This window comes from Myotis yumanensis, unplaced genomic scaffold (assembly GCF_028538775.1).
Source record: "Myotis yumanensis isolate MYYU_CA2020_CCGP unplaced genomic scaffold, mMyoYum1.0.hap1 SCAF_7, whole genome shotgun sequence".
NCBI classification, from domain to species: Eukaryota; Metazoa; Chordata; class Mammalia; order Chiroptera; family Vespertilionidae; genus Myotis; species Myotis yumanensis.
Window position 1 is genome coordinate 84,665,231 of NW_027223758.1, and position 25,895 is coordinate 84,691,125.

The 25,895-nt window shown below is 43.6% G+C and overlaps 1 protein-coding gene across 1 annotated transcript; it reads left to right on the plus strand.

Moving 5' to 3' along the window:
- The first annotated feature begins 2,023 nt into the window (after positions 1–2,023).
- ELAC1 (elaC ribonuclease Z 1) lies at positions 2,024–25,401 on the plus strand. Its single transcript, XM_070421165.1, has 4 exons — positions 2,024–2,095; positions 8,326–8,490; positions 14,034–14,501; positions 15,886–25,401. The coding sequence occupies exons 2-4, from the start codon at positions 8,334–8,336 to the stop codon at positions 16,350–16,352; spliced, it is 1,092 nt and encodes a 363-aa protein (XP_070277266.1). The 5' UTR covers positions 2,024–2,095; positions 8,326–8,333; the 3' UTR covers positions 16,353–25,401.
- The last annotated feature ends 494 nt before the right edge of the window (positions 25,402–25,895 follow it).

The window sequence follows — 25,895 nt, forward strand, 5'->3', positions numbered from 1 at the left end:
TGTTTCTCTCTCAAATGATGTTTCTAACTCTCTATCCCTTTCCCTGTAAAAAAATCAATAAAATATATTCAAAAAAAGTTATGAGTTGAGAGCCCTGGCCAGAGTGGGTCAGTGGAAAGCAACCGATCGATGTTTCTCTTTCTCTCCCTCTCCCTTTGGCTCTCTCTAAAACCAATAAAGTTATGAGTTGATCAGGCAAATTTGAACAGTAACTGGATTTGATGCTATTAAATTATTGTATTTTTATGATAATGATATTATAGTTGTATTTTTTAAGTCCTATCTTTTCTACTTATGCACTGGACTGCCTGCCATCATTATGTAGTGATGAAATTTTAAAAAAGGATCCTTAAATACTTACAGAATTATTTATGGATAAAAGGATATTGTACCTGGAATTTGCTTTAAAATATTCCAGGGTTTTGTTGCTTTTGGAGGTGCACGGGTTTTAGCTAAAAAAAGATGGACCAGATGTTACTAACTATTGAAGGCGAGTGATGGTTATACCTAAACGGTTCACACAACATTTTCTCAACTTTTGTGTATGTATAAAATTTCCCATAATGGAAAATTTTAAAAGTGAACAAAATTTCTATCCACTATTTTCTAAAAATGTAATAACTTCTAAGGAGTTGTAGGAAGCTTTGATAGGTGGACAGGAACAGACCATGAACCTCTAGAATGGACAGGTTTATGGAAGGCACTGCTGCGGGGGACCCTAACTAAGCTTCGATCAAGAGCTAGCTGGAGAATGATCTAGTCCTTTTGAGCATTTCTTAGCTAAGCAAAGATCAGGATAACTACAGTTCAAGTTTTCTGCTACGTTCCATGTTTAATACTATGCGAAATCAGTCTCAATGTGACCAATCCGCATTATTTTTCCATTACTACAACATTCAGTCTCAACCATTCTACAAGACCCAGCTCAAGTCCTACCTTTCTTAACTGATCTCATGGCTAGTGATCCTCCTTTTTCCATATTCTTACCACTCCTTTGGCTTGTCATTTGTTCCCTGATATTGTTAGTTGTTTCCTGATAACAGTTTTTCCCAATCTCAGTGTATGCTCCTGAAACCAGGGGCTATGACATATTTTTAAAATGCTCTCAGTATCAAAATAATACTATCCACAAAGTCGGAGCTCAATTATTACTCGAAGAAACAAAGGCTTTGAAGAGGCCAAAAAGTGGATTACTTAATGGCTTGTTGAGCAAAGCAATGGGGTGGGGTGAGGTGGGGGAGAGGCCAGTGTTCTTGATTCCGCTCCCTGATACTTTCAAAACACCCCGCATACATAGCTCCCCTATTGCTTATATTTGGCTACTGCATACTTTGACCACCTCGAGTATGTCGAGCAAAAATCAGCGAATCTGGCACTGCCTGGGAGTTTGAAATACTTTTTCCAAATGCTAGAATTTAACCAGAATGAGATCTGACTCCTAGCGGTTTGCACCACCCTGGACTTCCGCAGGCCGTGTGACACCTAAGAGAACACGCCCGCAATGCTGGTGGCGGGTGCAGCACGGCGGCTGCAGGTTCTAAGCAGGCCCTCCCGTGCGTTCCGGGACCGGCAGGTGGAGAAAGAGCCGGGGCTCACGATCCACGGTAATGCGATGTGAACTCGGGTTCAAAGCGCACTGCTTTTTCCTCTTCGGGCGCCTCCAGCTGAACGTTTTAGGTTTGGTGGCTGAAAGATTCGTCCCAAGGAAATAAGGGAAATCATACAAACCAGTGCATGAGCAAAGCATCGGGGACAAGGCTCCTGTTTGAAAATATGACACAGAAAACAAACAAAAAAAAAAACACACAAAAAAACAGAACAGTAAACGTCTGCACTCGTGGTGCCCCGGTCCGCACGGGTTCCGCCACCATCCTGCCCAGCTCACCGGTGCGGGCCCCCCGGGCGGGCCAGGGGAGGGGTCCCGAGCCTCCCCCGCGGAGGGGCCGGGTGGACGCCACCGAGCGCGGACCTCCGGCGCGTCCTAGAGCGGCCGCGCGGACCAGCCGGCGGCGCACTTCCGCCCGCGCCGTCGCCGCCCGCGGACCGCCGGCCTCGCTGCGGGTGCGCCTCCCGCGGCTGCCCCGGGCCGGGCTGGGTGAGTGGGGCCGCGCGCACCGGCGGGGGGCGGGCAGGGTCTGCGCCGCCGCGGCCCCCAGCGCGGCCAGGCGCGCGCGCTTCCTCCCGCCTCGCGGCCCGGGCCCCGCGCCAGGCCCGGGAGCGAGCGCGCCTCGTCCAGCGCCGGGGCCGGGAGCCGCCTCTGCCCGCGCTCCTGCCGCCGCCCACCGGTCCTTGGGGGACCCCGACACCGACTCGGAGGGCGTCTGGCCCCCGGCCCCTGGCCCGGCTCCTTCTCCCCTAAAATAGAGGATGGCGCGTCTGCCCCGCCTGCGCCGCGGGTCTCAGCCCGCAGCCCGTGGGGTCGCCCGGGGTCTCAGCCCGCAGCCCGGGGTCGCCCGGGGTCTCAGCCTGCAGCCCGTGGGGTCGCCCGGGGTCTCAGCCTGCAGCCCGTGGGGTTGCCCGGGAACCTCCCACCTGCTCCGGCCCCGGAAGCGCCGGGTGGCCGTGTGGGCGGCCGGATGAGAGCCGCCGGCCCGGAGCGAGGCGCCGTCCCGGTGCGTTCCCGGCGGCTGTGCGCTTGGTCCGGGAGCGTCTAGTCGGGAGAGAGCGGGCGGCTGGGGCTTTTTGTCCAAGAAGATGGGGCCCAAACCGGGTTTGGTGCCTTTTAATGCCGCGTGTCTAGAATGAATGGCACATGTCACAAAACGCGCCATTCAGTAAATACAAATCTGATGGCTTCCCGACCCAGGAGAGGGGTTGTGATGAGTTGGTTTGTTGTTCGCTGGTGTGTGACTTGTTATTATGGAAACTTTCAAACATACGAAAATAAGATCGTGTACTGAATTCCCTACTCATGGCCAACCTGGTTTTATCTATTACCCTCACCCCAGTGGGTTATTTAAAGCAAATCTGAAGGCGCGGTTGCGTCCGTTAAATACTTGTTTTTGTTTATAAAACAACTCCTTTTTTATTTGTTTTAAATATGTTTTTATTGATTTCAGAGAGGAAGGGAGAGGGAGAGAGAGAAACATCAGTGATGAGAGAGAATCATTGATGGGCTGCCTCCTGCACGCCCCCTGCTGGGGATGGAGCCCGCAACCCGGGCATGTGCCCTGCTGGGAATGGAACTGACCTGGTTCTTCCCTGGAGGCTCAACCACTGAGCCACACTGGCTGGGTTCAATTCCTTTTAAAAAACACAAAGCCATTATTAATCTAATAAGCATTTCATATGATCACCTAACCAGTCAGTATTCACATTTTCCCAATTCTTCTTTTCCCCACCCATTATCAGTTGCTCCAAATCACCATCCACACATCTCTGTTTTAATTTCTTTATCTCGTCCATCCTTATTACACCTTCCTACACACACACACACACACACACACACACACACACACAGATTTTACTTGTTGAAGAAGTCAAATCATTTGTCCTGTAAAGTTTCCTATATTCCGGATTTGGCTTTTTCCCTCCCTGTGGGATCCTTTAGTAAACTGGTATTTCGATGACAGACGTAGAGGATTCAGGTTCTACTTTTTGGCAAGAAAACCTGGTCGGGTTTCTATGTCCTTCATATGGCATCGCGTCAGGAGTTAGATAAGGTCTTGTCTGTCTTTTGGTGTTAAGATTGACTAGTGGACACTGTACAAATTGCACAACAGGGTGCCCTGGCTGGGTGGCTCGGTTGGTTGGAGCAGCGTCCCATACACCAAAAGGGTGTGGATTCGATCCTCTCTAAATCAATAAGCATATCCTCGGTGAGGATAAAATAAAATAACAAATTGCACCACAGGGCAACTAAATAATTGGCCAGGGAGTTACAGAAGGATGCCAGCTAATAACTGCCGAAGGCATGAGAGAACACCACCTTTTGGCAACCCCGAATGAAATAATGGATTCTGGCAGTGCTCACCAGGGCCTGTTCACATCAGAAAAAGAGAGACAGCCAGCCAGTGTGTATTTCCTGATGGGAGTGCCCAATACACTTACCAGATCTTGGATGATGGGTAGGGGATACCGATGAAATAAGATTGCCCACGAATTAGTTGATAATTACTGAAGCTCGGTGATGGGTGTATGGCAATGCAGTACACTAATGTCTACTTCTGTGTGTGGCTGACATTTTTTCATAAAAAGTTTTTAAAAAATTGACTAGTGCATGAGTTCAAGTTGGCTGATCCATCCATTATAGTTCTGTTCTTCATTATCTTCTCATTAAGTGGTTCTCAAATATGACTGCACATTAGAATCTCGGGGGAAGCATTTTTTTATACTAAAACACATATCTCACTTTCAGAATTTCCTGTTTAAGTGTTCTGGGATGGAGCCCAATCATTGATGTTTTAAAAGCTGATTCTAATACGCTCTGGGGTTATATACCACTGGCCTAGATCCATTATTTTTAGGGATTGCAAAGTGATTATATTCTACTAGAGGCCCGGTGCATGAAAACCCATGCCCTGGAGGGGGGTCCCTCAGCCCGGCCTGCCCCCTCTCACAGTCCTGGAGCCCTCAGGGGTGGGAGGCGACCCGGTGATCAGGGGAAGGCGATGCCCCATCACACCTCTGCTCTGCCACTGCCAGCAGCGCAAGCCTCAGCTGGCCCTGGTTACCTGTGCCTCGGGCCAGCCCTGGGCAGCCGGGGGGCTGAGGGGACTGGGGGACTCCGGAGGCAGGCGCGCAGAGTGGCCAGGCCTTCCTGGGGGCGGGCCTGGCCTTGCCCCCGCCTTCCGCCCTAGCAGGGCTGAGGGGACTGGGTGCCTCCATCTTGTGGCTGTGGGCGCCACCATCTTTGAGGGCGTGGCAGTAATTAGCATATCCCCTCCTTATTGGCTGTGGGCCCCGCCATCTTTGCAACCTGCTGCTTAGTCATTTGGTCGTCCCTCACTAACCCCCCTGCTGGCCTGGTCGCCCCACGCAGCCTGTTCAGTCGTCCGTTTGGTTATGATGGTTGCTTAGGCTTTTATATATATAGATTATTCCTCCTGTATTTATTAGCTTTTAATTTTTTTAATTTTCTTTTTGTTTATTCTTATCTGTCTTGCAAGCTGCAATCCAATAGGAAACCTCTGCAGATTAAACTACTTAATTATCAGTGGAAGGTTTGATCTTGAAAGTGAAAGTGTGGAGTAGCATATGGAAGAGACACTAGCAGTAACCTAAAGGCTTGTGTGTGGGGTAGAGGGATGTACCATCTGTGTGTGTAAGGTGTGTGTGTGAGGGGGGTGGGGGGAAGTCGGGGGAGTAGACTGTATCCCCAATGGAAAGGAAGATTAGGTGAATTGTAGTTTGAAAAGCATGTTCAGCCATATGACACATTTTTTAAAAAAATAATCACTTTTAAAGAAATCTTTATATATATATATGCAAAGCGTCCCCTCGGGAGTTTGACCAACCAGGATTTCGATCGCTTGCTATGACCTGCACTGACCACCAGGGGCCATCACGGAACAAAGGGAGGCCCCAGCCAGCAGCTGACAGCTGCTAGGGACCCTACCCGTGCTCGAATTTTGTGCAGTGGGCCTCTAGTTATATATAAAATAAATTAAAATTAAATAAATGCTGTTTATTGCAACTAAAAATTCAAAGATTTAAAAGAAAAAATAATCTCTTCCCCTCTCCATTTTAGTCACCCCTGGTATTAACAATATGGTGTGTATCCTCCACACCAGACCTTCTCTGTCATATAAATGTGGGGGTTTTGGACATTGTTATGAAAATGAGATCATACCATAGCCATCTGTAAATTTTCTCACTGTCATCCCTTCAGGACAAGAGTTATAGACCTGACTTAGCTGCAGAACAAATAGTTCATGGCATGACTGTATAATAAAATACTCAATTGTTTCCCTATTGATTTTTTTTTCAGCTTGCTTCCAAATTTTAGCCACCTTTAACGTACCACAATAAACACCATTACACATAAGTCCTTTATTTCTGTAGGGTAGAGTCTCAAAAATGGGAGTGTTGGGTTAGTGTGTCGTTAACAGCATCATTATTATTGGTAATATATATTGCCAGATTACTCTCCCAAACATAATAGCAGTCCACTCGTAACATATGAATGCCAATCTTGTTCTGGTTAGCACTGGCTAGCATTAATATTTGCCAGTGGATGTGGGGAAAATGGTGTTCATTTCTTTAATTTGCATTTCCTCTACCTGGAGATTGAACACTTTTCATGCTTATTGGTTGTTTAGATTTCTTCTGTGAATTTCCTGTATATACCCATTTATCTATTGTATCAGTTTTTTGGTTTGGGTTTTTGTTTGTGTATTTTGTCTATCAGATGTCTGATATTTTGAATTTGTTTCAAGGGGCATTAACTCTTTATCATACAGTGTAAATAGTTTTCTCCAGGTGCCTTTTTTTTTTTTTTTTTTTTGTCCTTTGACTCTGAGTCTTGATATATGAAAGTTTATATATAGTGAAAACGTCTGTTTTTTTAAAAATTTTCTGAATTTTCTGTCTTGCTAAAAAGGGCTTTTCCAATCCCCAAATTATATACATGTTCTCCTAATATTTTTAAACATATTTTATTGGACCTCTTACAATTAAATTTCTAAACCTCATGGAATATATTTTTATATGCAGTGCAAAGTGAGTATCTTGCTTTACTTTTTTTCTGCAAAAATAGCCATTTATATCAGTGCTGCTTATTAAATGTCACCCTTTTTATACTTTTGTTACATATTGATTCCCATAAATTCCCAGATTTATTTTAGACTATTCCTTCTCTTTCACCTCTATTTTTTGTGCCAATATTATTCTCTTAATTATATCCACTTACCTAGTATAGTGAGTATAATATCTAGAAAGGTGATTCTCTACTTACTGTTTTATGTAATTTTCTTGCCCATTCTCAGACATTATTTTCTCCCATCTTTTGATTGTTTTTTGTTCCAAGATTACTGTCACTGAAGTCTGACAGAATTTGCATTAAGTATATCTATACGAATTGTGAAAAAATGAACATTTCTGTAATACTAAGTCTTATTAAGAGATTTAACGTGCATCTGGGTCTTTTAGAGCCTGTTTATTTCCTGTTATTTATAGTGATTCTATAAGTTTTTTCTCTCTTGTGAATGAGATCTTTCCCGTTTCTATTTTTATCTGGTTATTGCTAAGACTGAGAGAAGTTTATTGACAATTTTGTATATTTATCCAGCTCTCTATCAGATGTTCTTATCTTAGTATTTTTTCTTAAAATGATGTATTTTTTTTTGTTCCCAGCCCTCAGTATGGATGATCTATGATTGTTTATGTACAAGTTTGAGCTTATTCTCATTTATTCTATTTGATGCACATCTCCCATCACAGAAGTATAGCAGCGATGGCAGATGTGCCCAGAAACAGTGAAAAGAACAAGAGATGCCAGGAGTTGGCAGAAACCTACACACTCAGCAGGTTATTGCTGATCACTTAGAGCAGCAACCCAGATCCTGACCAGTATGGACCCTGTTACTTAGAGGAGTGAGGCCTTCACTCGGCGTTGCTATAGTGCTGCGGAGCAGCGATTACAACCTTTTTCATCTCGTGGTTTACAGACTAATTACTAAAACCCTACGGCACACCAAAAAATATATCTTTTGCTGATTTAATAAAAAATAGGTATAATTTTGATTCATTCACACTGGATGGCTATTGTTGGGTTGGTTGTTGTCATTTTTTTTTTTTTACAATCTAAGGGGGAAGAGGCCAATACCCCTGACTAAATAGGTATTGCATTTTTTAAAAATTCTTGCGGCACACCAGTGTGCCACGGCGCACTGGTTGAAAATGCTGTAGAGCATTGCTCTATTTATGATCATTCAGAGAAAGGGCTCATCATGGTGGGCACCAGGCATACCACTTAGTAAATGTAACTAAATCCCATGTCAGAACCTCAAATAGAGTGGTGATTGCTGTTTATTGCTTACTAGAAGGACTTAAAAAAAAAGTAATGCTTGGGAAGTACAGAGTTCCTCTATATTCCCTACTCCTCTCCCCTGTTGTTAACATCTTGCAGTAGTGTGGTATGTTTGTTCCAGTTGATGAGCCAACATTGACACATTATTACTGACTGAAGTTTACATCAGGGTTCATTCACTCTGAGCTGTGCATTCTGTGGGTTTTGACCAATGTATAACGATGATGTCTGTCTCTACTGCATCACGCAGTAGAATAGTTTCACTGCCCTAACTAACAGTTAGTCCCTGGGGAACCCGTTTTTGGTGATTTTGAGCAGTGATGTGCAATAACCCCTAGGTGATCTTTCCATTGCAGGGTAGAAGATGTCCATGGATGTGACGTTTCTGGGGACAGGCGCGGCATACCCATCCCCAACCCGGGGTGCCTCTGCTCTGGTTCTGCGGTGTGAGGGCGAGTGCTGGCTCTTTGACTGTGGGGAGGGAACCCAGACGCAGCTTATGAAAAGCCAGCTTAAAGCAGGTCAGTGTGCATCCAGCTATCTCAGTAAGAGCATCTCTTGTTCTGCTGCATCTTCCTGGCCTTCCTTGGGCCTTGGAAAGCCCTCAGGCATCTGGTACACCCACTGAACGTTCTTCATTTATTTATTTACTTGTCATTCTTCCTGTAAGTTTTGAGAGCAAAGATTTATAGAGGCTCAGAATAGAGGATGCAGTGAGAGACATGAAGCTTATTAGAGGGACGCTGCCCAAGCAAAAGAACGGTGTGTGTGTACTCACTTCTTTCCACCAGGAGATGTAGGTCTCATGAGAGAACGCAAAGGGCAGTAGATGATCAACGGGAGGAGACGCTCTTCCCACTCGGTTACCAGGGTAGCAGCTTGGAGGGTGACTTGTGAGTTGTTGAAGGAAGAGGAGGGATTCCCTGGGCTGGAGAGGAGAAGGGCATTTCAGCCAGAGGGAGTGGAGTGAGCAAAGGCCCAGCAGCCGGGAAACTCGGGCAAACGGATGAAAAGCCTTAGTCAGAGTCAGGCAGACCTGCGTCCCAGTCCCAGCTGTGACTCAGCTTGTGATCTTAGCAGATCAGCATCTCGAAAATGGGGATAAAAACTTCTACTTAAGAAGGCATGTTGTGAGAATTATCTATAATAATAAAAGCGTAATATGCTAATTAGACCGGATGTCTTTCTGGACAACCTTCCGGATGAAGGCAGGGCTGCAAGGGAAGCCCGGGTGCCAAAGGGAAGTCGGTGCTGGCAGCTGGAGGAAGGAAGGCCTATTCTTGCACGAATTTCGTGCATCGGGCCTCTAGTATGTGATAATCTCTTTTCTGTGTGGTTGTCTTCTCATCAGTTAACTATTAGCTCAAATGCCATTTCCTCAGAGGCTTTTCCTGAATCTCTATAATTAATTAGTTCCTCTCACCCCAGGCATTCTACAGGCTTGTTCTATTTTTATTAACTTCTTAGCATTATCAGTATCTAAAATGATGTTATTTAAATCGTTGTTTTATGTGCACTGTCGCCCTGTACTAAGCTCAGTGGTCACTTGTGTGCTTTGTAGACGCCCAGTAAATATTTGTTCAATAAAAGCATGAATAACATGTTCAGTACTTAGTGCAGTGCCTCCCTCTTATTAGGTCTTGACAAATGGTGATTATTGAAGTTACTTTCCCTATGACTCAGCGAGTGCATGGCATTGGATGACTAAAAGAAAGAGAGTTCTAGCATCCAAGGATCATCCATAGTGGAGACTGACATGCAAGCAGTCGTAATGTAATGTGATAAGGAGAATAATGGAGGTGTTTTCTAAGTCCTTTTGGCGTATTCCTGTGTTCAGGGAGCATTCCAGAGAAGTAACAGTTGAGCTAGGATCTAAGAGAAGTTTCCCTGGGGAGATAAGTATGGCGGGACATTTAAGGAACAAACAACAAAGTGAGCAAGTAGTAAGGAAGTTTCCAAACATGTTTGGGGGATATTAAGCCATCCAGAGCATTGAGTCCTTGGCTAAGATAGAAGAGAGATAAGAATGCTAAAAATAGCTCTAACTGGTTTGGCTGTGTGGATAGAGCATTGGCCTGCGGACTGAAGGGTCCCAGGTTCGATTCCGGTCAAGGGCATGTACCTTGGTTGTGGGCACATCCCCAGTAGGAGGTGTGCAGGAGGCAGCTGATTGATGTTTCTCATCATCATTGTTCCTAACTCTCTATCCCTCTCCCTTCCTCTCTGTGAAAAATCATTAAAATATATTTAAAAAAAGAATGCTAAAAATAAATGTGGGCAGACTGTGAAGTCTTCTGTGGTATGCTAAGGTATTTGGACCTTGTCATTGGCAAAAGGGAACAATTAAAGAAGCGGTTCTCAACCTGTGGGTCGCGACCCCTTTGGGGGTCAAACGATCCTTTCACAGGGGTTGCCTAAATACATCCTGCATATCAGATATTTACATGACGATTCATAACAGTAGCAAAATTACAGTTACGAAGTATCAACGAAAATAATTTTATGGTTGGGGGTCACCACAACATGAGGAACTGTATTAAAGGGTCGCGGCATTAGGAAGGTTGAGAACCACTGAATTAAAGCTTTTTAGGCAGGGGTGACATGGTCTGATTTGTGTTTTAGGACAGAGTTTTCCTGTGGCAGGAAGAGAATAGCATCAGAGAGACCAGTTTCAATGCAATTGCATTCATCTGAGAGAAGAGAGAGATGAGGATGTTGAAGCAGGAAGCAGGAATAGAATGAAGAGACACGTAATCTAAGAGGTACTTGTAGAGCCAACAGGAGGTGGTGACTGATTAAATATGTAGAGTGTGAAGAAGTAAGGAATTATTACAAGTTACAGATGGCTGTGTCTCAGACCTGGGTGTCATGGACAGAGTCGTTGGAGGAATGAACTAATGACTCTCACCTGGGACATGGTCAGCCCCAATTACACATTGCCTTGTACCGCAGCCCTGAGGTGACGGCAGGTACTGTGCTTTGTGTCCCTTGGGTCTCACAGGTGTTCTTTTGTGAAAACTGTCCGGGTAGGCACAGACCAGAGTGGAGGTTATAATATGTAACTGTTCAGAGAGCAGGGGTTGATGTGGCAAAGTGATTAAAATAGAAGAAACTGTTAAGTGTGGGTATTAGAGGTTTGGGTATGGGGATAAGTCTTTCCTTTTTATTTAATGCTGCATCATTTATCTAATGCTGCAAAACATGACACATTTAGTGTCCTATTTGCATTTATTATGTTATAGTTTCTGTGGGTTACGGAGTTAGGGCCTGGTTTATCTGGGTTTTCTGCTTCAGGGTCTCACTAAGCTGCAGTTTTGTAATTGGCTGAAGCTGAGGTCTTATCAGAGGCTCAAGTGGGGAAGAATCTGCTTCAGAACTCACTCAGGCTGTTGGCAGAATCCTGACAGTTGTAGGACCAAGGCTTCCCACAGCTCCTAGAGGCCTTCTGGTCACGTGGGTTTGTGCTTCATGTAGCTTAGAGTAGTACCAGCAAAGGAGAAGGAAACTCAAGAGGAAATCTACAAGCAGTATGTGGAGTCTCAAAACAGAAGGAAATCACATTGTATCTCTGGGTCATATTCTACTGGTTAGAAGCCAGTCATAGGTCCCACCCACACTCAAGGGGAGGGACTTACAGAACAACAACCAATAACAATTGGTTTCTCTCAGTAACACAATACGGGCCTATTGTTATTTGATTTATTGAAACCCTTTCAGTTTGTACTACCTCCTGGGATAATAATATTTTATGAATTTCATAAGGAAGTACTTTGTATTTATCTAAATATACATCTTTCAAGCTTCCATGGTCCTAATAATGCAAGCATCTGATTAACAAGTATAGGTTTGCCATGTCCATTTCTGTCATAACATTAAAGACTTAGCTTAGCCTTCCTTTTTTTCCCTTAAAAATAATTATAAAAAGTATACATGCTCATTGTAAAACTTCAAACAAAGCAGAAAAGTGTAAATAAGAAGAGCCTAGCCCTGGCCGGGGTGGCTCAGTTGGTTGTATGTCACCTAGTGCATCAGGAGGTTGCTGGTTCGATTCCCGGTCAAGGGCGCATGCCCAGGTTACCAGCTTGATCCCCAGCAGGAGGTATATAGGAGGCAGCTGATCGATATTGTGCTCTCTCTGTCCCTCCCCCTTCCCCTCTCTAAAAATCAATAAACTATTAAAAAATACAAAAAAAAAGAAAAGCCTAAATCTGCATCTCATAAGTAAAATTTCTGTACATGCAGATAAGGTAACAGTATAGGTATAGTGTGTGTGTTTGTGTGTATAATTTTGCATAAATGAAATCACTATACTTCCTGTAATCTGCTTTTTTTTTCAACTGAACAACGTATATGAGGACTATGTTGCAGACATTTCCAAGGGCAGTAGATATAACTGCGGCATCACTTAGAGAGGATGCTCAGTATTCCACTCCTATGTGGATGACGTATTCCCTTGTACTTTCTTGTTCTTGGGTAAAAGGGAACTCATGCATTTTTCTTTCTTCATTGGATGGCTTCCTCTTACCTTTGATAAGGGTGGCTGCCATTCCTTCTCCCTCTAAAATCAAGTTTCTTGAAAAATGAAATGTTTGTCTTCCCTGAAACTGATGACGTGGGAAGCAGTGTTTTACGTACTTCTTTTGTCTCGCTCACTTTGGGTTCGCAGGTGGTTTTGGTGCTCAGTTTACGCTGTTTTGCAGTAGAGAGGGAGAGGCCCAGGGCGTCTGAGGTGGCAAACCCGAGGTCAGCGTGGATCAGGACTCAACACCGTAGTAGTTCTCTTGTCTGCAGAGGCCTCAGGTCCACTTGTGAGTGCCTGGCATCCCGGACAGCGGGAAGGGGAAAGGCCAGGGTTCTAAAAGTCAAAAAGACAGCAAAAACAGGACTGAAAGAGAAAAGAAAAAGGAGCAAATGGAGGGATTCTCGAGGTTCAGAACCTGCCTCTGCCACCCTGTTGTTCTTAGCCACGGGCCCGGGCTCGGTGCAGGACGGGAGGACTCGCTTGGAGAACCCTTCTGCCTTGGCCTCACAGGACAGTCACGTGGCAGTAAACTCCCCCTGTTCTCCTATGGCATCAGTAAGCTTCTGTTCTTTGATGGCAGCACATGTTTGAAAGAGGTGGGCCATGAGCTCAGACCAGAGCCTCTGTTACCCTAAACATGTGTTATGGTGATTGTGATTGTTACTTTTAAAATACCTTGTGCATCTCAAAAAAATGCTGATGTGGCATCCTGCCACATACCAGCAGTAAAGTCAGTTTACCTTTAGGTAAATCGAGTTATAACCTAAGCCAATGTGCACTGATAAAGCTGTTGTGTTAGTTCAGAGTGAAGGGAAGAGATGGGCCCATGTTCCTTGGCATAAGTAACACCAGCACTGCCCTCTGAGCTGCATTCTAGTGTCTGTTGCCCACCTCCCCTCTCATTCTTTACCCCTTTGCTCTCTGACCTCCCTCTCTCTCTCTCCTTGCCTCTGCCTCCCTCATCATCTTCCTTTTTCTCCTCCCCATCAACCTCACTCAGACAAGCAGGCTCTGACCTGGTTAGTTAATCTCTGTCCAGTGTAGAGAGTCCTTAAAAGACAGTTTGGGGTTCAGGCACTGGTCCAGTTGATCGAAGCCCGAGAACTTGTTTTGCTGGAAATACATATTTGCTATTCTCAGGGGGAGCAGTAGGGGGCAGTGTAACTCAGATGCTTTTGGCACCTGAGGCCTATCTAGTTACTTAAGTGAATTATTTTGGTACACTTTGTTATTGCAACTTTTTTTTTTTTTTCTGGTAAAAGGATATATAAGAAAATACTCTGAAAACTGTAACACTATGTAATTTGAAGATGTTTTATGAAAAAGTTGTCTTACTAAAACCACCTAGTAAAAGAAAGCCTGTCTTTCTTGCTTCTGGAATCATATAGAAAAAATATTTAAAAATAAATTTTTAGTGATAAGTAAGGCTCTAAATTCATTTTACTGCTTTCTATGTAAGTTGTTATGTGTCTTTCAAGTACCTTTGTATGGATCTTTACTTCTGAAAAATTTCCGATTTTATTTTTTTCCCTCAATCGAAAGGGAGAATTACCAAGATCTTCATCACACATCTTCATGGAGACCATTTCTTTGGCCTTCCTGGCCTCCTCTGCACCATCAGCCTGCAGAGTGGCTCCACGGTCACCAAACAGCCCATTGAAATCTATGGCCCCGCAGGCCTTCGGGACTTCATCTGGCGAACCATGGAACTCTCTCACACGGAGTTGGTCTTCCCGTACGTGGTCCATGAGCTGGTGCCTACAGCAGATCAGTGTCCTGCAGAAGAACTGAAAGAATTTGCACACCTGGGTAGAGCAGACAGCTCTCCCAAAGAGGGACAAGGAAGGACTATCCTGCTGGACTCGGAAGAAAACTCATACCTTCTGGTCGATGACGAACAGTTTGTTGTAAAAGCATTTCGCCTCTTTCACCGAATCCCCTCCTTTGGGTTTTCAGTGGTGGAGAAGAAGCGCCCAGGTAAACTCAATGCACAGAAGCTGAAAGACCTCGGTAAGTGTTTTTCTTCTCTTCTCATCAATCAAGCTGGTGGTAACTGCAGCTCTGGGAAGTGTTATAGCAACCTTCCTTTCCTGTCTCCCAGGCCTAAAATTGACTTTTTCTCCACTTATTTCCTTTGCCCAAAGTTTGTTTATTAAGGGAGATTCCTGGCACCAAAAGATGCCATTCAGAGCAAAACCCAAGTATATATATGTTAATCCTTCTCTCTGCTGCTCCCCTGATGCCCATTCTTAGTGTGGCTTATCTTCAGCTTACACTTGCTTGCTTGGCAGGGTAGTGGTTGTTGTCTTAGGTCTAGGCTTTTTGTTTTTTCATGTCTCTCTTAAAAGATGTTTTCAATGACATCTTCGCCTTGAGAATTTTTGCCATATCTTAATCTTCAACTGCAACCACTTACTTTCAGGGTTTTCCTTTTCTGCCGTGATTAAGTCAGTGTGGTGTTCTGTATCCTTTGCCTCACCCTTTTATGTACCTGGGTTCATCACGGGAGAATACAAGCACACAAAGCTAGGCCTGGGGCCCATCCGAGGCTTCTACCTCCTGCATGCGAGGCCTTCATGCCTGGGGGTCTGCAGCGTCTCTGGAAGCGGTGCCCAGGCGTGTTGAACCTCCAGCATCTCCGCCTTCCTTGGCATGGCCAGTGCAGAGCCTCTGCAAAGCATGATGGAGTCTTTTGTTTGTTTGTTACTTTATTTACTCAACCTCTTCCTTCATTTCCAACTAAAACAAAATGCGAAATAATGAGGAAAGATAAACTTAGGCCAAAAGTATTTTTACTATCTAAAAACCTGTGGAAATATTCTTACATTGGGAAATTTTAAACATAATCTACGTTGGGATTAGTAAGCACTTTCTATTTGTTTGTAGGTATTATCCACAGTGATAATCAGATACTATTCTAGATTAATGAGATTTAAGCCCTGTTTGGTAAAGGTGGAACCGTCACTACACATGAAGAAGATTATTTTATTAAGCTATTCAGTGTATAAGTACCTTGTCATTATTTAAATGGGCTCTTACGTTTTGCCCAGAGATGAGCTTATTAAATAAAGCACTCTCCAAAACTGTTATTCCCGTGCACAGCGGAGCATCGAGGCTGTTATCTTGACGGTAATAATGTTGCAGTGGGACTGAGCTTAAAACTTATCTGACACATGTGCTTGGGAAATGTTTTAAGTGCTATGGCATTGCCAACACAGAACTTTTAACAAAGTGTAAATATTCCAGTTTTCCACAAATAATAAAATATTTAGACAAATTATGAAAAAAATAGATGCCTTTTCCATTTGCTATTTGCGTTGCTGCTAAAACAGACTCTCTTAACAAGTCATAAATTCCATTCCCCTGATGTGATGTTATCTGCCTCCATCGTTAGGTGTTCCGCCAGGTCCTGCCTATGGGAAGCTGAAAAACGGAATTTCTGTCGTTCTGGAAAATGGAGTTACAATTTCTCCCCAAGATGTCTTAAAAAAGCCTATTGTTGGAAGAAAAATCTGCATTTTGGGTGACTGTTCCGGGGTTGTGGGCGATGGAGGCGTGAAGCTGTGCTTTGAAGCAGACCTGTTGATCCATGAAGCGACCCTGGATGACGCCCAGATGGACAAGGCGAAGGAGCACGGCCACAGCACGCCCCAGATGGCAGCAGCGTTCGCGAAGCGGTGCCGCGCAAGGAGGCTGGTTCTGACTCACTTCAGTCAGAGGTACAAACCGGTTGCCTTGGCCAGGGAAGGAGAGGCAGATGGGACTGTAGAACTGAAAAAGCAGGCCGAATCAGTCTTAGATTTCCAAGAGGTGACTCTAGCAGAGGACTTTATGGTGATTGGAATTCCAATCAAGAAGTGAAGCCCGCGTTCCTGGATACATACCGACATGTCCACGAATATGTTACTGAACCAACAAAGTTTGTTGTCTTGGTCTAAAACTATTTGGGTCCCATAATCCTAAAAATGATGGAGTGTCATTGCTGAACTGATCCAGCAGTGAGAGGGAGCAAGTGTTTTTATAATAAATCACTTCAGAAAATAAAAACAAAAGCTAGCATCCTTTTTAAAGCCCAATTTGACAAAATGGTAGCCTCTTCAGGTGTACTTTATGTTTTGGGCTGCTGCCTCAGATGTACCCCAGGCAGTCCTGGGCTTAGCTTCTGCCAGCTTTATTGCTGTTATTGGCAAAGTACACAGGGCTTGGCCCTCGTGGCTAAAAATGGTATTTTGGCAGTTTGTGTTGAACCTGTTCATGCTATTAACAGGATAGAGAGACGTATAGGAGACATTGGACACGGCAGGATTGAAGCCGGCATGTTGAATCTTGAACTCTTGGCTGGAGTGCTGACTGCAGGGTCAGACTAGGTGTTTATCCTTTAATTAATGTGTTATTGAACTTTCCTGTTTGCTCTAAACGTGTGGTCCTCAGCTCAGGTAACACCACTCCCCTAGGTGGAGTTTTGAAATTGTGGGGATGTTTCTTGTCAAAATGACTGGCGGTGTTTTTCAGTGGTTAAGAGTGTTGGCCTGCAAACCGAAGGGTCTTGGGTTCGATTCCCAGCCCCAGTTGGGGTGCGTGCAGGAGGTAACCAGTCGATGTGTCTCTCTCAATCAATGTTTCTCTCTCTTCCTCTCTCTCTCCCCCTCCCTTTCTTCCACTCTCTCAATGGAAAAAAATATCCGCAGGTGAGGATTAACAACAACAACAAAGAAATGACCGGGAGGTGGGGGGAGAGTACTACTGATATTTAGCAGTAGGAGCCAGGGATGCTAGATTCTGTAAAGTTTGGGTCAGCTCTGTACCATGAAGAATTATCTCACCCCAAAATACAAATTGCAGGCCTGTTGAGATACATGGCAAATTAAAATGTAGGCTCCCAATATGAATATACTTTATCAAAATTCATGACATAATGAATTGAACTACTAGGGACAGCATATTCTACAACAAATCCTAAAGAACTAGCTAAGTGAATTGGAATGTAATATCAAATATTATTTGACAGAAATGAGCCATGAGCTGGAACTTACGAATGTGGAGGTAAAGAAATGATACTTATTCAACTGCATTTAATTTACATATTCCTATTAATAATTCTTTGAGCACATTTTTAATAAATGTCCTTTCTAGAATAGCTTTTTCTTCTCACATGCCTTCTACCTCCTTTCTGCCATGGGGTATCTAACTCATTAGACCCCAATATTTCTCAAAATGTTTTTATGGAAAGCTAGTCTCAAGTACTGGTTCATTCAAAAGGGTTCCCTAATCAAATCAGTTTGGGAAATCCTTTATGCTATGTGTTCCTGTGGGAGTGTCCTAATGCCCTTTGCTATATTAAAAACAGTACTGCTTGAGTGGTCATAGATCAGTTTTGGTGTCAGAAGACCTGATTTCTGGGTTCCATTTTGTTCCTTACGGTAGAACCTGTGTGGTCTGGGGCAGATTAGTTACTCCTTCTGAGCTTCCGCTTGCTCATCTCTAAAATAGGAAAAAATAAGACTTGCCTCCCAGGATCATTGCCAAAATTAAGTGAGACAGTGCGTAAAAGGAGCACAGCACCTTGCTTCACGGTGTTGAGACGTCTTGCAGTACAGGGCTGTCGACTCTATCGAACCCCCTTCTCAGTCCTATTTCACCACATACTATCTATTTCCATCTCAAGAACCCAGAGAGTTTTAGAGTACACTAGAGGCCCAATGCACGAAAATTCATGCACTTGGGGGAGTCCCTCAGCCCGGCCTGTGCCCTCTGGCAGTCTGGGAGCCTCTGCGGGAGGCTACCAGGTGGGCCAATTGGGACGGCACTGGCTGGCTGAGCGGCCCCACCCCCTTCATCACACCTCTGCCACTGCTGGTCACTGCTGCCCCCCATGGCTGTCCCTTCCCTCTGCCTGCTGGCTTGCTCCTTAGCTGGCCTGCTGCCACCTGCTCGCCAGCCCCGACCTTCCCCCCGCCCTCCAGTAGTTCCGCCGTTCAGTCGATTTGCCTATTACTCTTTTATTATATAGGGTATTTAAAAGTATTGTGATGGTGTATACTATTAAATTCCTTTGAGTTCTGGGGCTTCTCTAGTAAAATTTTTTGACTCCTGGATGGTTCTGGAGTCCCTAGCGTAGTGATCAGATGGTCTAGTAACTCAGGATCTCAGTCATTCTGAAGCCGTCTTCACAACAGCCTGATTCTGCCCTACTCTAGGCTGCCGGCCTGGCAGAGTACCAAAGTTTGACCAGGCTTAAAGTGAAACTTGGTTCCTGAACTCTTTTCAAACAAGCATTTATTAGACACTTACTCTGTGACCAAACCTGTACAACAGGGAATGGCTAATACTGGTACCTCTGCTGCATGGAGCTCTTGAGGGTAAAGACTGTATCTTAGTCACCTCTCCATTCTCAGAAACACCCACCCAGAGCGAGCACCCAGAAATGTGTATTGGAAGAAATGAGGTCTTGATATCATGAATGTGCAAACTTTAGGGTTTCAAGTTAAGGTCTGTGCCTCGTCCATTTCATTACTGTATTTGTTCAAAAGTGTTTAAATACCTGGTTTGGTGGTGTCCCGTTCACTGAAAACCAACTAAACGCCAGGCTTTCCTGTGTTGGGACAGGGTAACTCCAGGTGACATGTGGACACAGAATGATGGACATATTTTCCGGATTAAAAAGCTGTTATATCCAGGATAACAAGGAAGTTAAGGAGGGCGCCTAAGTTTACCCAAAGAGAAAAAATATTTCGACTCCTAAATAAAGCTAGCAGAGAAACACCGTTGCTCAGATGTCAGCGTGCTAATTATATACGCAGCAGACTTGGCAGGTACAAAGATTAAATTCACCCACAAAAAAAGTAAAAAGGGAAAGGCAAGGGATCAAGTTCCCAGCTAAATAAATCCCCCTGCCACTTCCAGAAACTGCAGGCAGCCTCAGGTAGAGCTGAGCCACCTTTAGTCCTTCAGTGTCACCAAAATGAAACCAAGGTTATTTTGTCTAGGTGGTTCTCTACCTGTCGTGCCTTCCAGAGGTCATAGGCTTGTCCACAGGAGGCCACATCCCTGTCAGACATCCTGGACTGGGTTGACCTTGTCGAAACACCCACGTCTGGGTGAGCAGCCCGAACGCTGATCCTCACTGGCTCACCCGGAGCCTTGCCATGGAACACACCTTCATACAGCCAGTGCGTCCTGGAACACGATAGGTTTCCTCCCCCATATGCCTTTGCTGAAACGCAGTATGATCTGCTGCCGTGGTCTTCAAACTAGGGCAGTGGTTCTCAACCTTCCTAATGCCGCGACCCTTTAATACAGTTCCTCATGCTGTGGTGACCCCCAACCATAAAATTATTTTCGTGGCTACTTCGTAACTGTAATTTTGCGACTGTTACGAATCGTAATGTAAATAGCTGATATGCAGGATGTATTTTCGTTGTTACAAATTGAACATAATTAAAGCATAGTGATTAATCACAAAAACAATATGTAATTGCCGAAACCGATTTGGCTCAGCGGATAGAGCGTCAGCCTGCGGACTGAGGGGTCCTAGGTTCGATTCCAGTCAAGGGCATGTGCCTGGGTTGCGGGCACGTCCCCGGTGGGAGATGTGCAGGAGGCAGCTGATCGATGTTTCTCTCTCATCGATGTTTCTGACTCTCTATCTCTCTCCCTTCCTCTCTGTAAAAAATCAATAAAATATATTTTAAAAAAAAACAAACAAACAAACAAAAAAACAATATGTAATTATATATGTGTTTTCCGATGGTCTTAGGCGACCCCCGTGAAAGGGTCATTCGACCCCCAAAGGGGTCGCGACCCACAGGTTGAAAACCGCTGAACGAGGGTATTTGTACCCCTGGGGTTAGGCAAAGACTTTTCTGAAGATACACGGGCATTCTTTCACATGAAATATTTCCTAAAGTCCATCTTCCTGGGAACTAGCGTAGACAGGGTCTGCCGGTTCCACTGCACAGTGCTCCAGTCCAGATGACACGCAGCTGGGATACCAAAGAAAGGGATAGCTGGAATACTGGTATTGGGGTTGAAACCTGAATGATTAGATACATTCTTTTGCAAGTTGGGTAGTTTCCAATTTGTTGCTTTGAACAAAATTGAAGGAGGATCTAATCAAATCCAGATCAAGGAGTATATCTCATCTGTCTAAAGATAGATTTTTAAAAACATCTTTATTGAGCTGTGATTCACATACCATACAATTCAGTGGGTTTTCATCTTCTCACAGAGCTGGGCAGTCATCACCACTGTCAGTTTTAGGACATTTTCATTATCCCCCAAAGGAACCCCATACCCTTTGGCAGTCGCTCCCACTTTCCTCCCAAGCTCCCAGCCCTAAGCTATTTTCTACCACTAATCTACTTTCTAACCACTAATTTACTCTCTGTCTCTATAGATTTGCCTATTCTGGATATTTCATATCAATTGAGTCATACAATATGTGGTCCTGTGTGGCTGGCTTTCACTTAGCATAATGTTTTCAAGATGTATCCAAGTTGTAGCTTATATCAGTACTTCATTCCTTTTTATGGCCAAATGTTCCATTGTATGAATATACCACATGTTTTTATCCATTCATCCGTCAATCCAATGATAGATTATTTACAATATGCTTACATTAGGAATGAAAAAGGAGAAATTGCTACAGATCTTATTAATAAGTTAAAAGAGGATACTATAAGTGACTTTAATTTTAGGTAAAATTACTAAAACAACTTTCTTAAAAGAAAAACACAATTTTCCAGAAGTGACACAAGGAAAAAATGGTGACTATTCAGATTTTCTATTTATTAAAGAAAGTGAATTTGTGATTAAAACTCTTCTAAAAACAAAAACAAACCACCTCCAGGCCCAGTTGGTTTTGCTAGAGACTCATTCTAAACAATTAGGGAAGAAATATACCTTTATTCCACAAACACTTCCAGAAAATAGAAAAGAGGGAACACTTCCCAACTCATTTTATGAGGTCAGTATAACCTTGATGCCAACATTTAAGGATGTTAAAAGAAAGGAAAATTACAGACTAATTTCTCTTATAAAAACCCTAAAGAAAGTAATTAGCTAATTGAATCCAGTAATGTATAAAGAATAAGATATCTTGGAAAAGGGAGTTTATTCCAGGAAGGGAAGGTTTGTTTAACATTTGAAAATCAGTATTATATGCCACATTAATTTAATTAATGGGGGAAAACTGGTAAAATGATCTTGATAGGTACATTATTGATAAAAACCTATTACTCATTATAAGAACTTTTGCATATTAAGAATAGGGAATGCCCTTAATCTGATAAATATCTGCAAAAAATACAATAAATATTACATATATTTAATAATAAAATATTGAAAGCTTTCCTCCTGGTATCAGAAATAGACAGGATGCCCACTGAGTACCACTTCTATACAACTTTGTTTTGAAGGTCTTAGTGTAGTAAGACAAGAAAAATGAATAAAAGGTATAAGGATTTAAAAAGAAATAAGACCCTGCCCTGGCCGGATAGCTGTATTGGTTAGAGCGTCGTCCCAATATATCAAGGTTGTGGGTTCCATTGCCTGGTCCAGGCACATACCAGAATCAACCAATGAATGCATAAATAAGTGGAACAACAAACTGATGTTTCTCTCTTTCTCTCCCTCTCAAGTCATTCAATCAATAAATAAATAAAAGGAAGAAATAAAACTCTTTGTTAGCAGATGATATGATTATGTACATAGAAAATCCAAAAGAATAAAGCAGATAACCTGTTAGGATTAACTAGTGAATTTAGCAAGGATGCTGGGTATTCAATTAGAATAAAGAAAAACAATTTTGTTTCTATAGTCCAACAACAAACAAGTTGAAAAAATTTAAATGACACCATTTACAGGAGCATTAAAGCCATCAAAAATTTAGGAATAAATCTAAAGAAAAATATATAAGACCTCTCTATTGAAAATTACAAAATATTCAGATATATTAAAGAAGACTCAAATATACAGAACAGCACACCATCTTAATAAATTTGGAAAATTTAGTATTGGAAAAATGTCATTTTTTCCCTAAATTTATCTGTAGTTTCAATGTCAATCAAAAGCTCTGCAGGTTTTTATGTGGATATAGATGAGGAAATTGATAAGCTGTTTCTGAAGTTTATATGGACATGCAAAGGGCCAAGTATAGCCAGGAAAATCTTGAAAGAACAGCATTAGGAGACTTCACTACCAGATATAATGCGTTATTGTTGTAAGGAAGACATAATGGAGTGAAATAAAGTCCTGAAAAAAAAAACACCACACATATATAGTATTTTATTTATGACAAATATGAAATTGCTATGCAATAGGGAAAGGATTGTCTTTTCAATAAATGAGGGTCAATCAGATGTCCATAGTGAAAAATAATTACCTTGATTCCTCCCTTAATACACAAAAATCATTTTCAGATGGACTTTATGTGTAAATGTAAAGATAAGATGGAATAACTCCTGGACTTGGGGTAGGGGAAGATTTCTTAAACAGAATAGTACAAGTGCTAACAGTAAAGAAAACAGATTGTTAAATTGGACATTAAAATTAGGAACTTATATTCATAGAAGACGCTATCAAAAGAGTGAGTAGGTAAGCCGCAGAGTGGTGGAACATATTTGCAATACCTAGAGCTGATAAAGGATTTGGATCTAGAATTCAACAGTAGTGCCACTGCTGTTGCTTCATAACAGATTACCACAAAATATTATGATTTATTGTCTCACAGCTTTGGTAGGTCAGGACTCTGGGCACCACTTAGCTGGGCGCTGCTGGCTCTAGTTCTCCCATGAGGTGGTAGTCAGGCTGCCAGCTAGAGCTGTGATGACTTCTGAGGCTCCACTGAGGGGAGCCCCTTTCAAGCCCTCTTCTGGGATTGTTGGCAGACCGTGGTCCCTGGCCACATGGACCCCTCCATGGGGCTGCCCCTTGGCATGGCAGTTGGTTTCCCACAGGATCAGCAAGAGCAAGTGAGCACTCGACAGGGGTGCACAGTCTTTTCATAACTTCACCTTGAAAGTGACATCCCGTTGCTGCTTCCATATTGTAGTCATTAGAAGGGAATCAGTCCAGCTCACACTCAAGGGAAAGGGATTATACAGGGGTGATGGTGGGGCCATCTTGGAGGCCTCCTACCATAGGAATACAGGCAGAGGCAGAATAGATGGAAAGAAAGGCAGCCCGGCAGATAGAGGCCTGGGTTCAATCTCTGGACCTCCTCTGCTGCTTTCTCTTCCTTTAACCCACTAGCTCCCCCGGCATCCTTCGAACACATCTCTTCCAGCTTTAACAAATGCCAGCTGGGTTCCTGTCACTCACAATTAAGCGTCCTCACAGCCCCCGGCCTGGTCACTGAGGATGCAATGATAACTTGGACACTATGCTTATCCTCAAGTTGCTTACAGCCTCCAGAGAGAGACAAGAGGGAAAAGAGGTGGCTCCCAATGTAGTGTGGACAGACAGACAGGGTGCAGGACTTGGCCAAACCAGGCTCTGACACATCTCTCATGGCATTGGTCAACTTCCTTAAGTTCTTATGGCCATTATATTCAAAATAATATTGCCCATGATCAAACCAATAAATACCAATTGAGCACCTATTATACGCAAGGCTCAGCATAAGACCTGTGATACAGACCTGTGCGACATTCTAAGAGGGGTAGGCGTACTTCTCAAAAATAATAAAGAACACCTGGTAAACATAAAATGAAGTCATGGGGACAACCTATTCCTGTCTGTGTCTTTCTAGGAGAACACTTCAGCATGGTGACTAAGAGCAGGGGCTTTCGAACCCCGGCTCTGTCACTGGCCATATGACCACTGGCCATGTGACCTTTTGGGCAAAGTCACTTAACCTCTGTGAGACTCAGTGTCCTCCTCTGTGAACTGGATAGTATAGCAGCATGTATTTCACAGGATTGTTAGGAAGATTAAATGAGTTGATATGAATAAAGCACTTAGAATAGTGCTTGGCACATAGTAAGTCCTCAATGAATGTTAGCAAACAATATTATGTCAAACTAGAGGCCCAATGCACAAAATTGCAGGGTCCCTAGGCCTGGCCGGTGATCAGGGCAGATCTGTGGGGCGACTGGCAGAGTGATTAGGGGGCCCCCACTGGCACCTGCCTTGGCTGGTCTTGCGCCACCCATTCCTGCAGGGCAATCGGGGGCTGGCGCTAGCCCCATTCCCCAATTGCCCCACCACCGGTCACCTCCCTCTGAGGGGTGAACAACAGGGCGATTGGGGGGCCCCCTGCTGGCACCCGCCTTGGCTGGCCTGGGTCCTGGGTCCTGGGGGCAGCTCCTGCAATGAGCATCTGCCCCCTGGTGGCCAGTGCACGTCATAGCAACCAGTTGTTCCACCGGTCCTTCTGCTGTTTGGTTGATTGGCATATTAGGCTTTTATTATATAGGATTGTATAGATTATAAACTCTTCAAAAGCAGGAGGCCTCGCCTTCTTTGTAGCTCAGCTAACATGTAGAGACCACTCTAGATTTCTCTACTTGCTTGGCTCAGCAGTATTAATTTATTAGCAGATGCAGGCATTGTCTTGCTTGCTGGTTTCTCCATCTGCTCTAAATTTAGTACTAAATAAAGACAGCTGTGGGGGTGGAGGAGGTTTAGAGATCTCCTGTCCAAATACATTGGGATTTTGTTTTGTTCAAAAGCTGTAATCCAAAGAGAGTTTAGCAGCATCTGCTGAAGACCATTTTTAGGCACGATTTGCAGAAATTTGTACCGTCTATTTACATTGTTATGTGCATCCATACTTTGAATCTTCAGCCATTTGCATCTAGTAATAGCCTAACTGATGTTCCAAATTTGATGCTATTCTGTATATAAGCCTGCATAATTCCTGACTGATTATAATGTATGGATATTAAATAAATTTACTTATGAAAAACAATTCACTTTTTCAATCTTGATAATAGTCACAATCCCATGTATGAATAAAGGTCCCTGCTCAAATGTTACTTCCTCAGACAACCTTCCTTATTACCCTATCCTAAATAGTATTCCACACCCTCTTCAAACCTAATCCCTCTCTGTGGTCCTTTTTAAAATAGCCCTTATTACTGTTTGATGCTTTCTTATTTGTTTGGGTCCATGTTCATTGTCTGTATCACCTATTAAGAATGTAAACTCTTCAAGGACAAGGGATTTGACCCATACACCACTTTACCCCTATCTAGAACAGTGCCTGACAAAGAGTAGATATGCAAAATTTTGTTGGATAATAGAATTTTCACTTAACTCTCAGGGGAAAAAATTTTAAACAAGTGCGATGGTACCAACTTCTATAGACTCCGGAGCCCACCTGTCACTTCCAGCTCTACGCCACTGTCTTCTAATGAAGTAGGATGTAAACACACAGGACAGTAGGAAAGCAAGGATGAGATC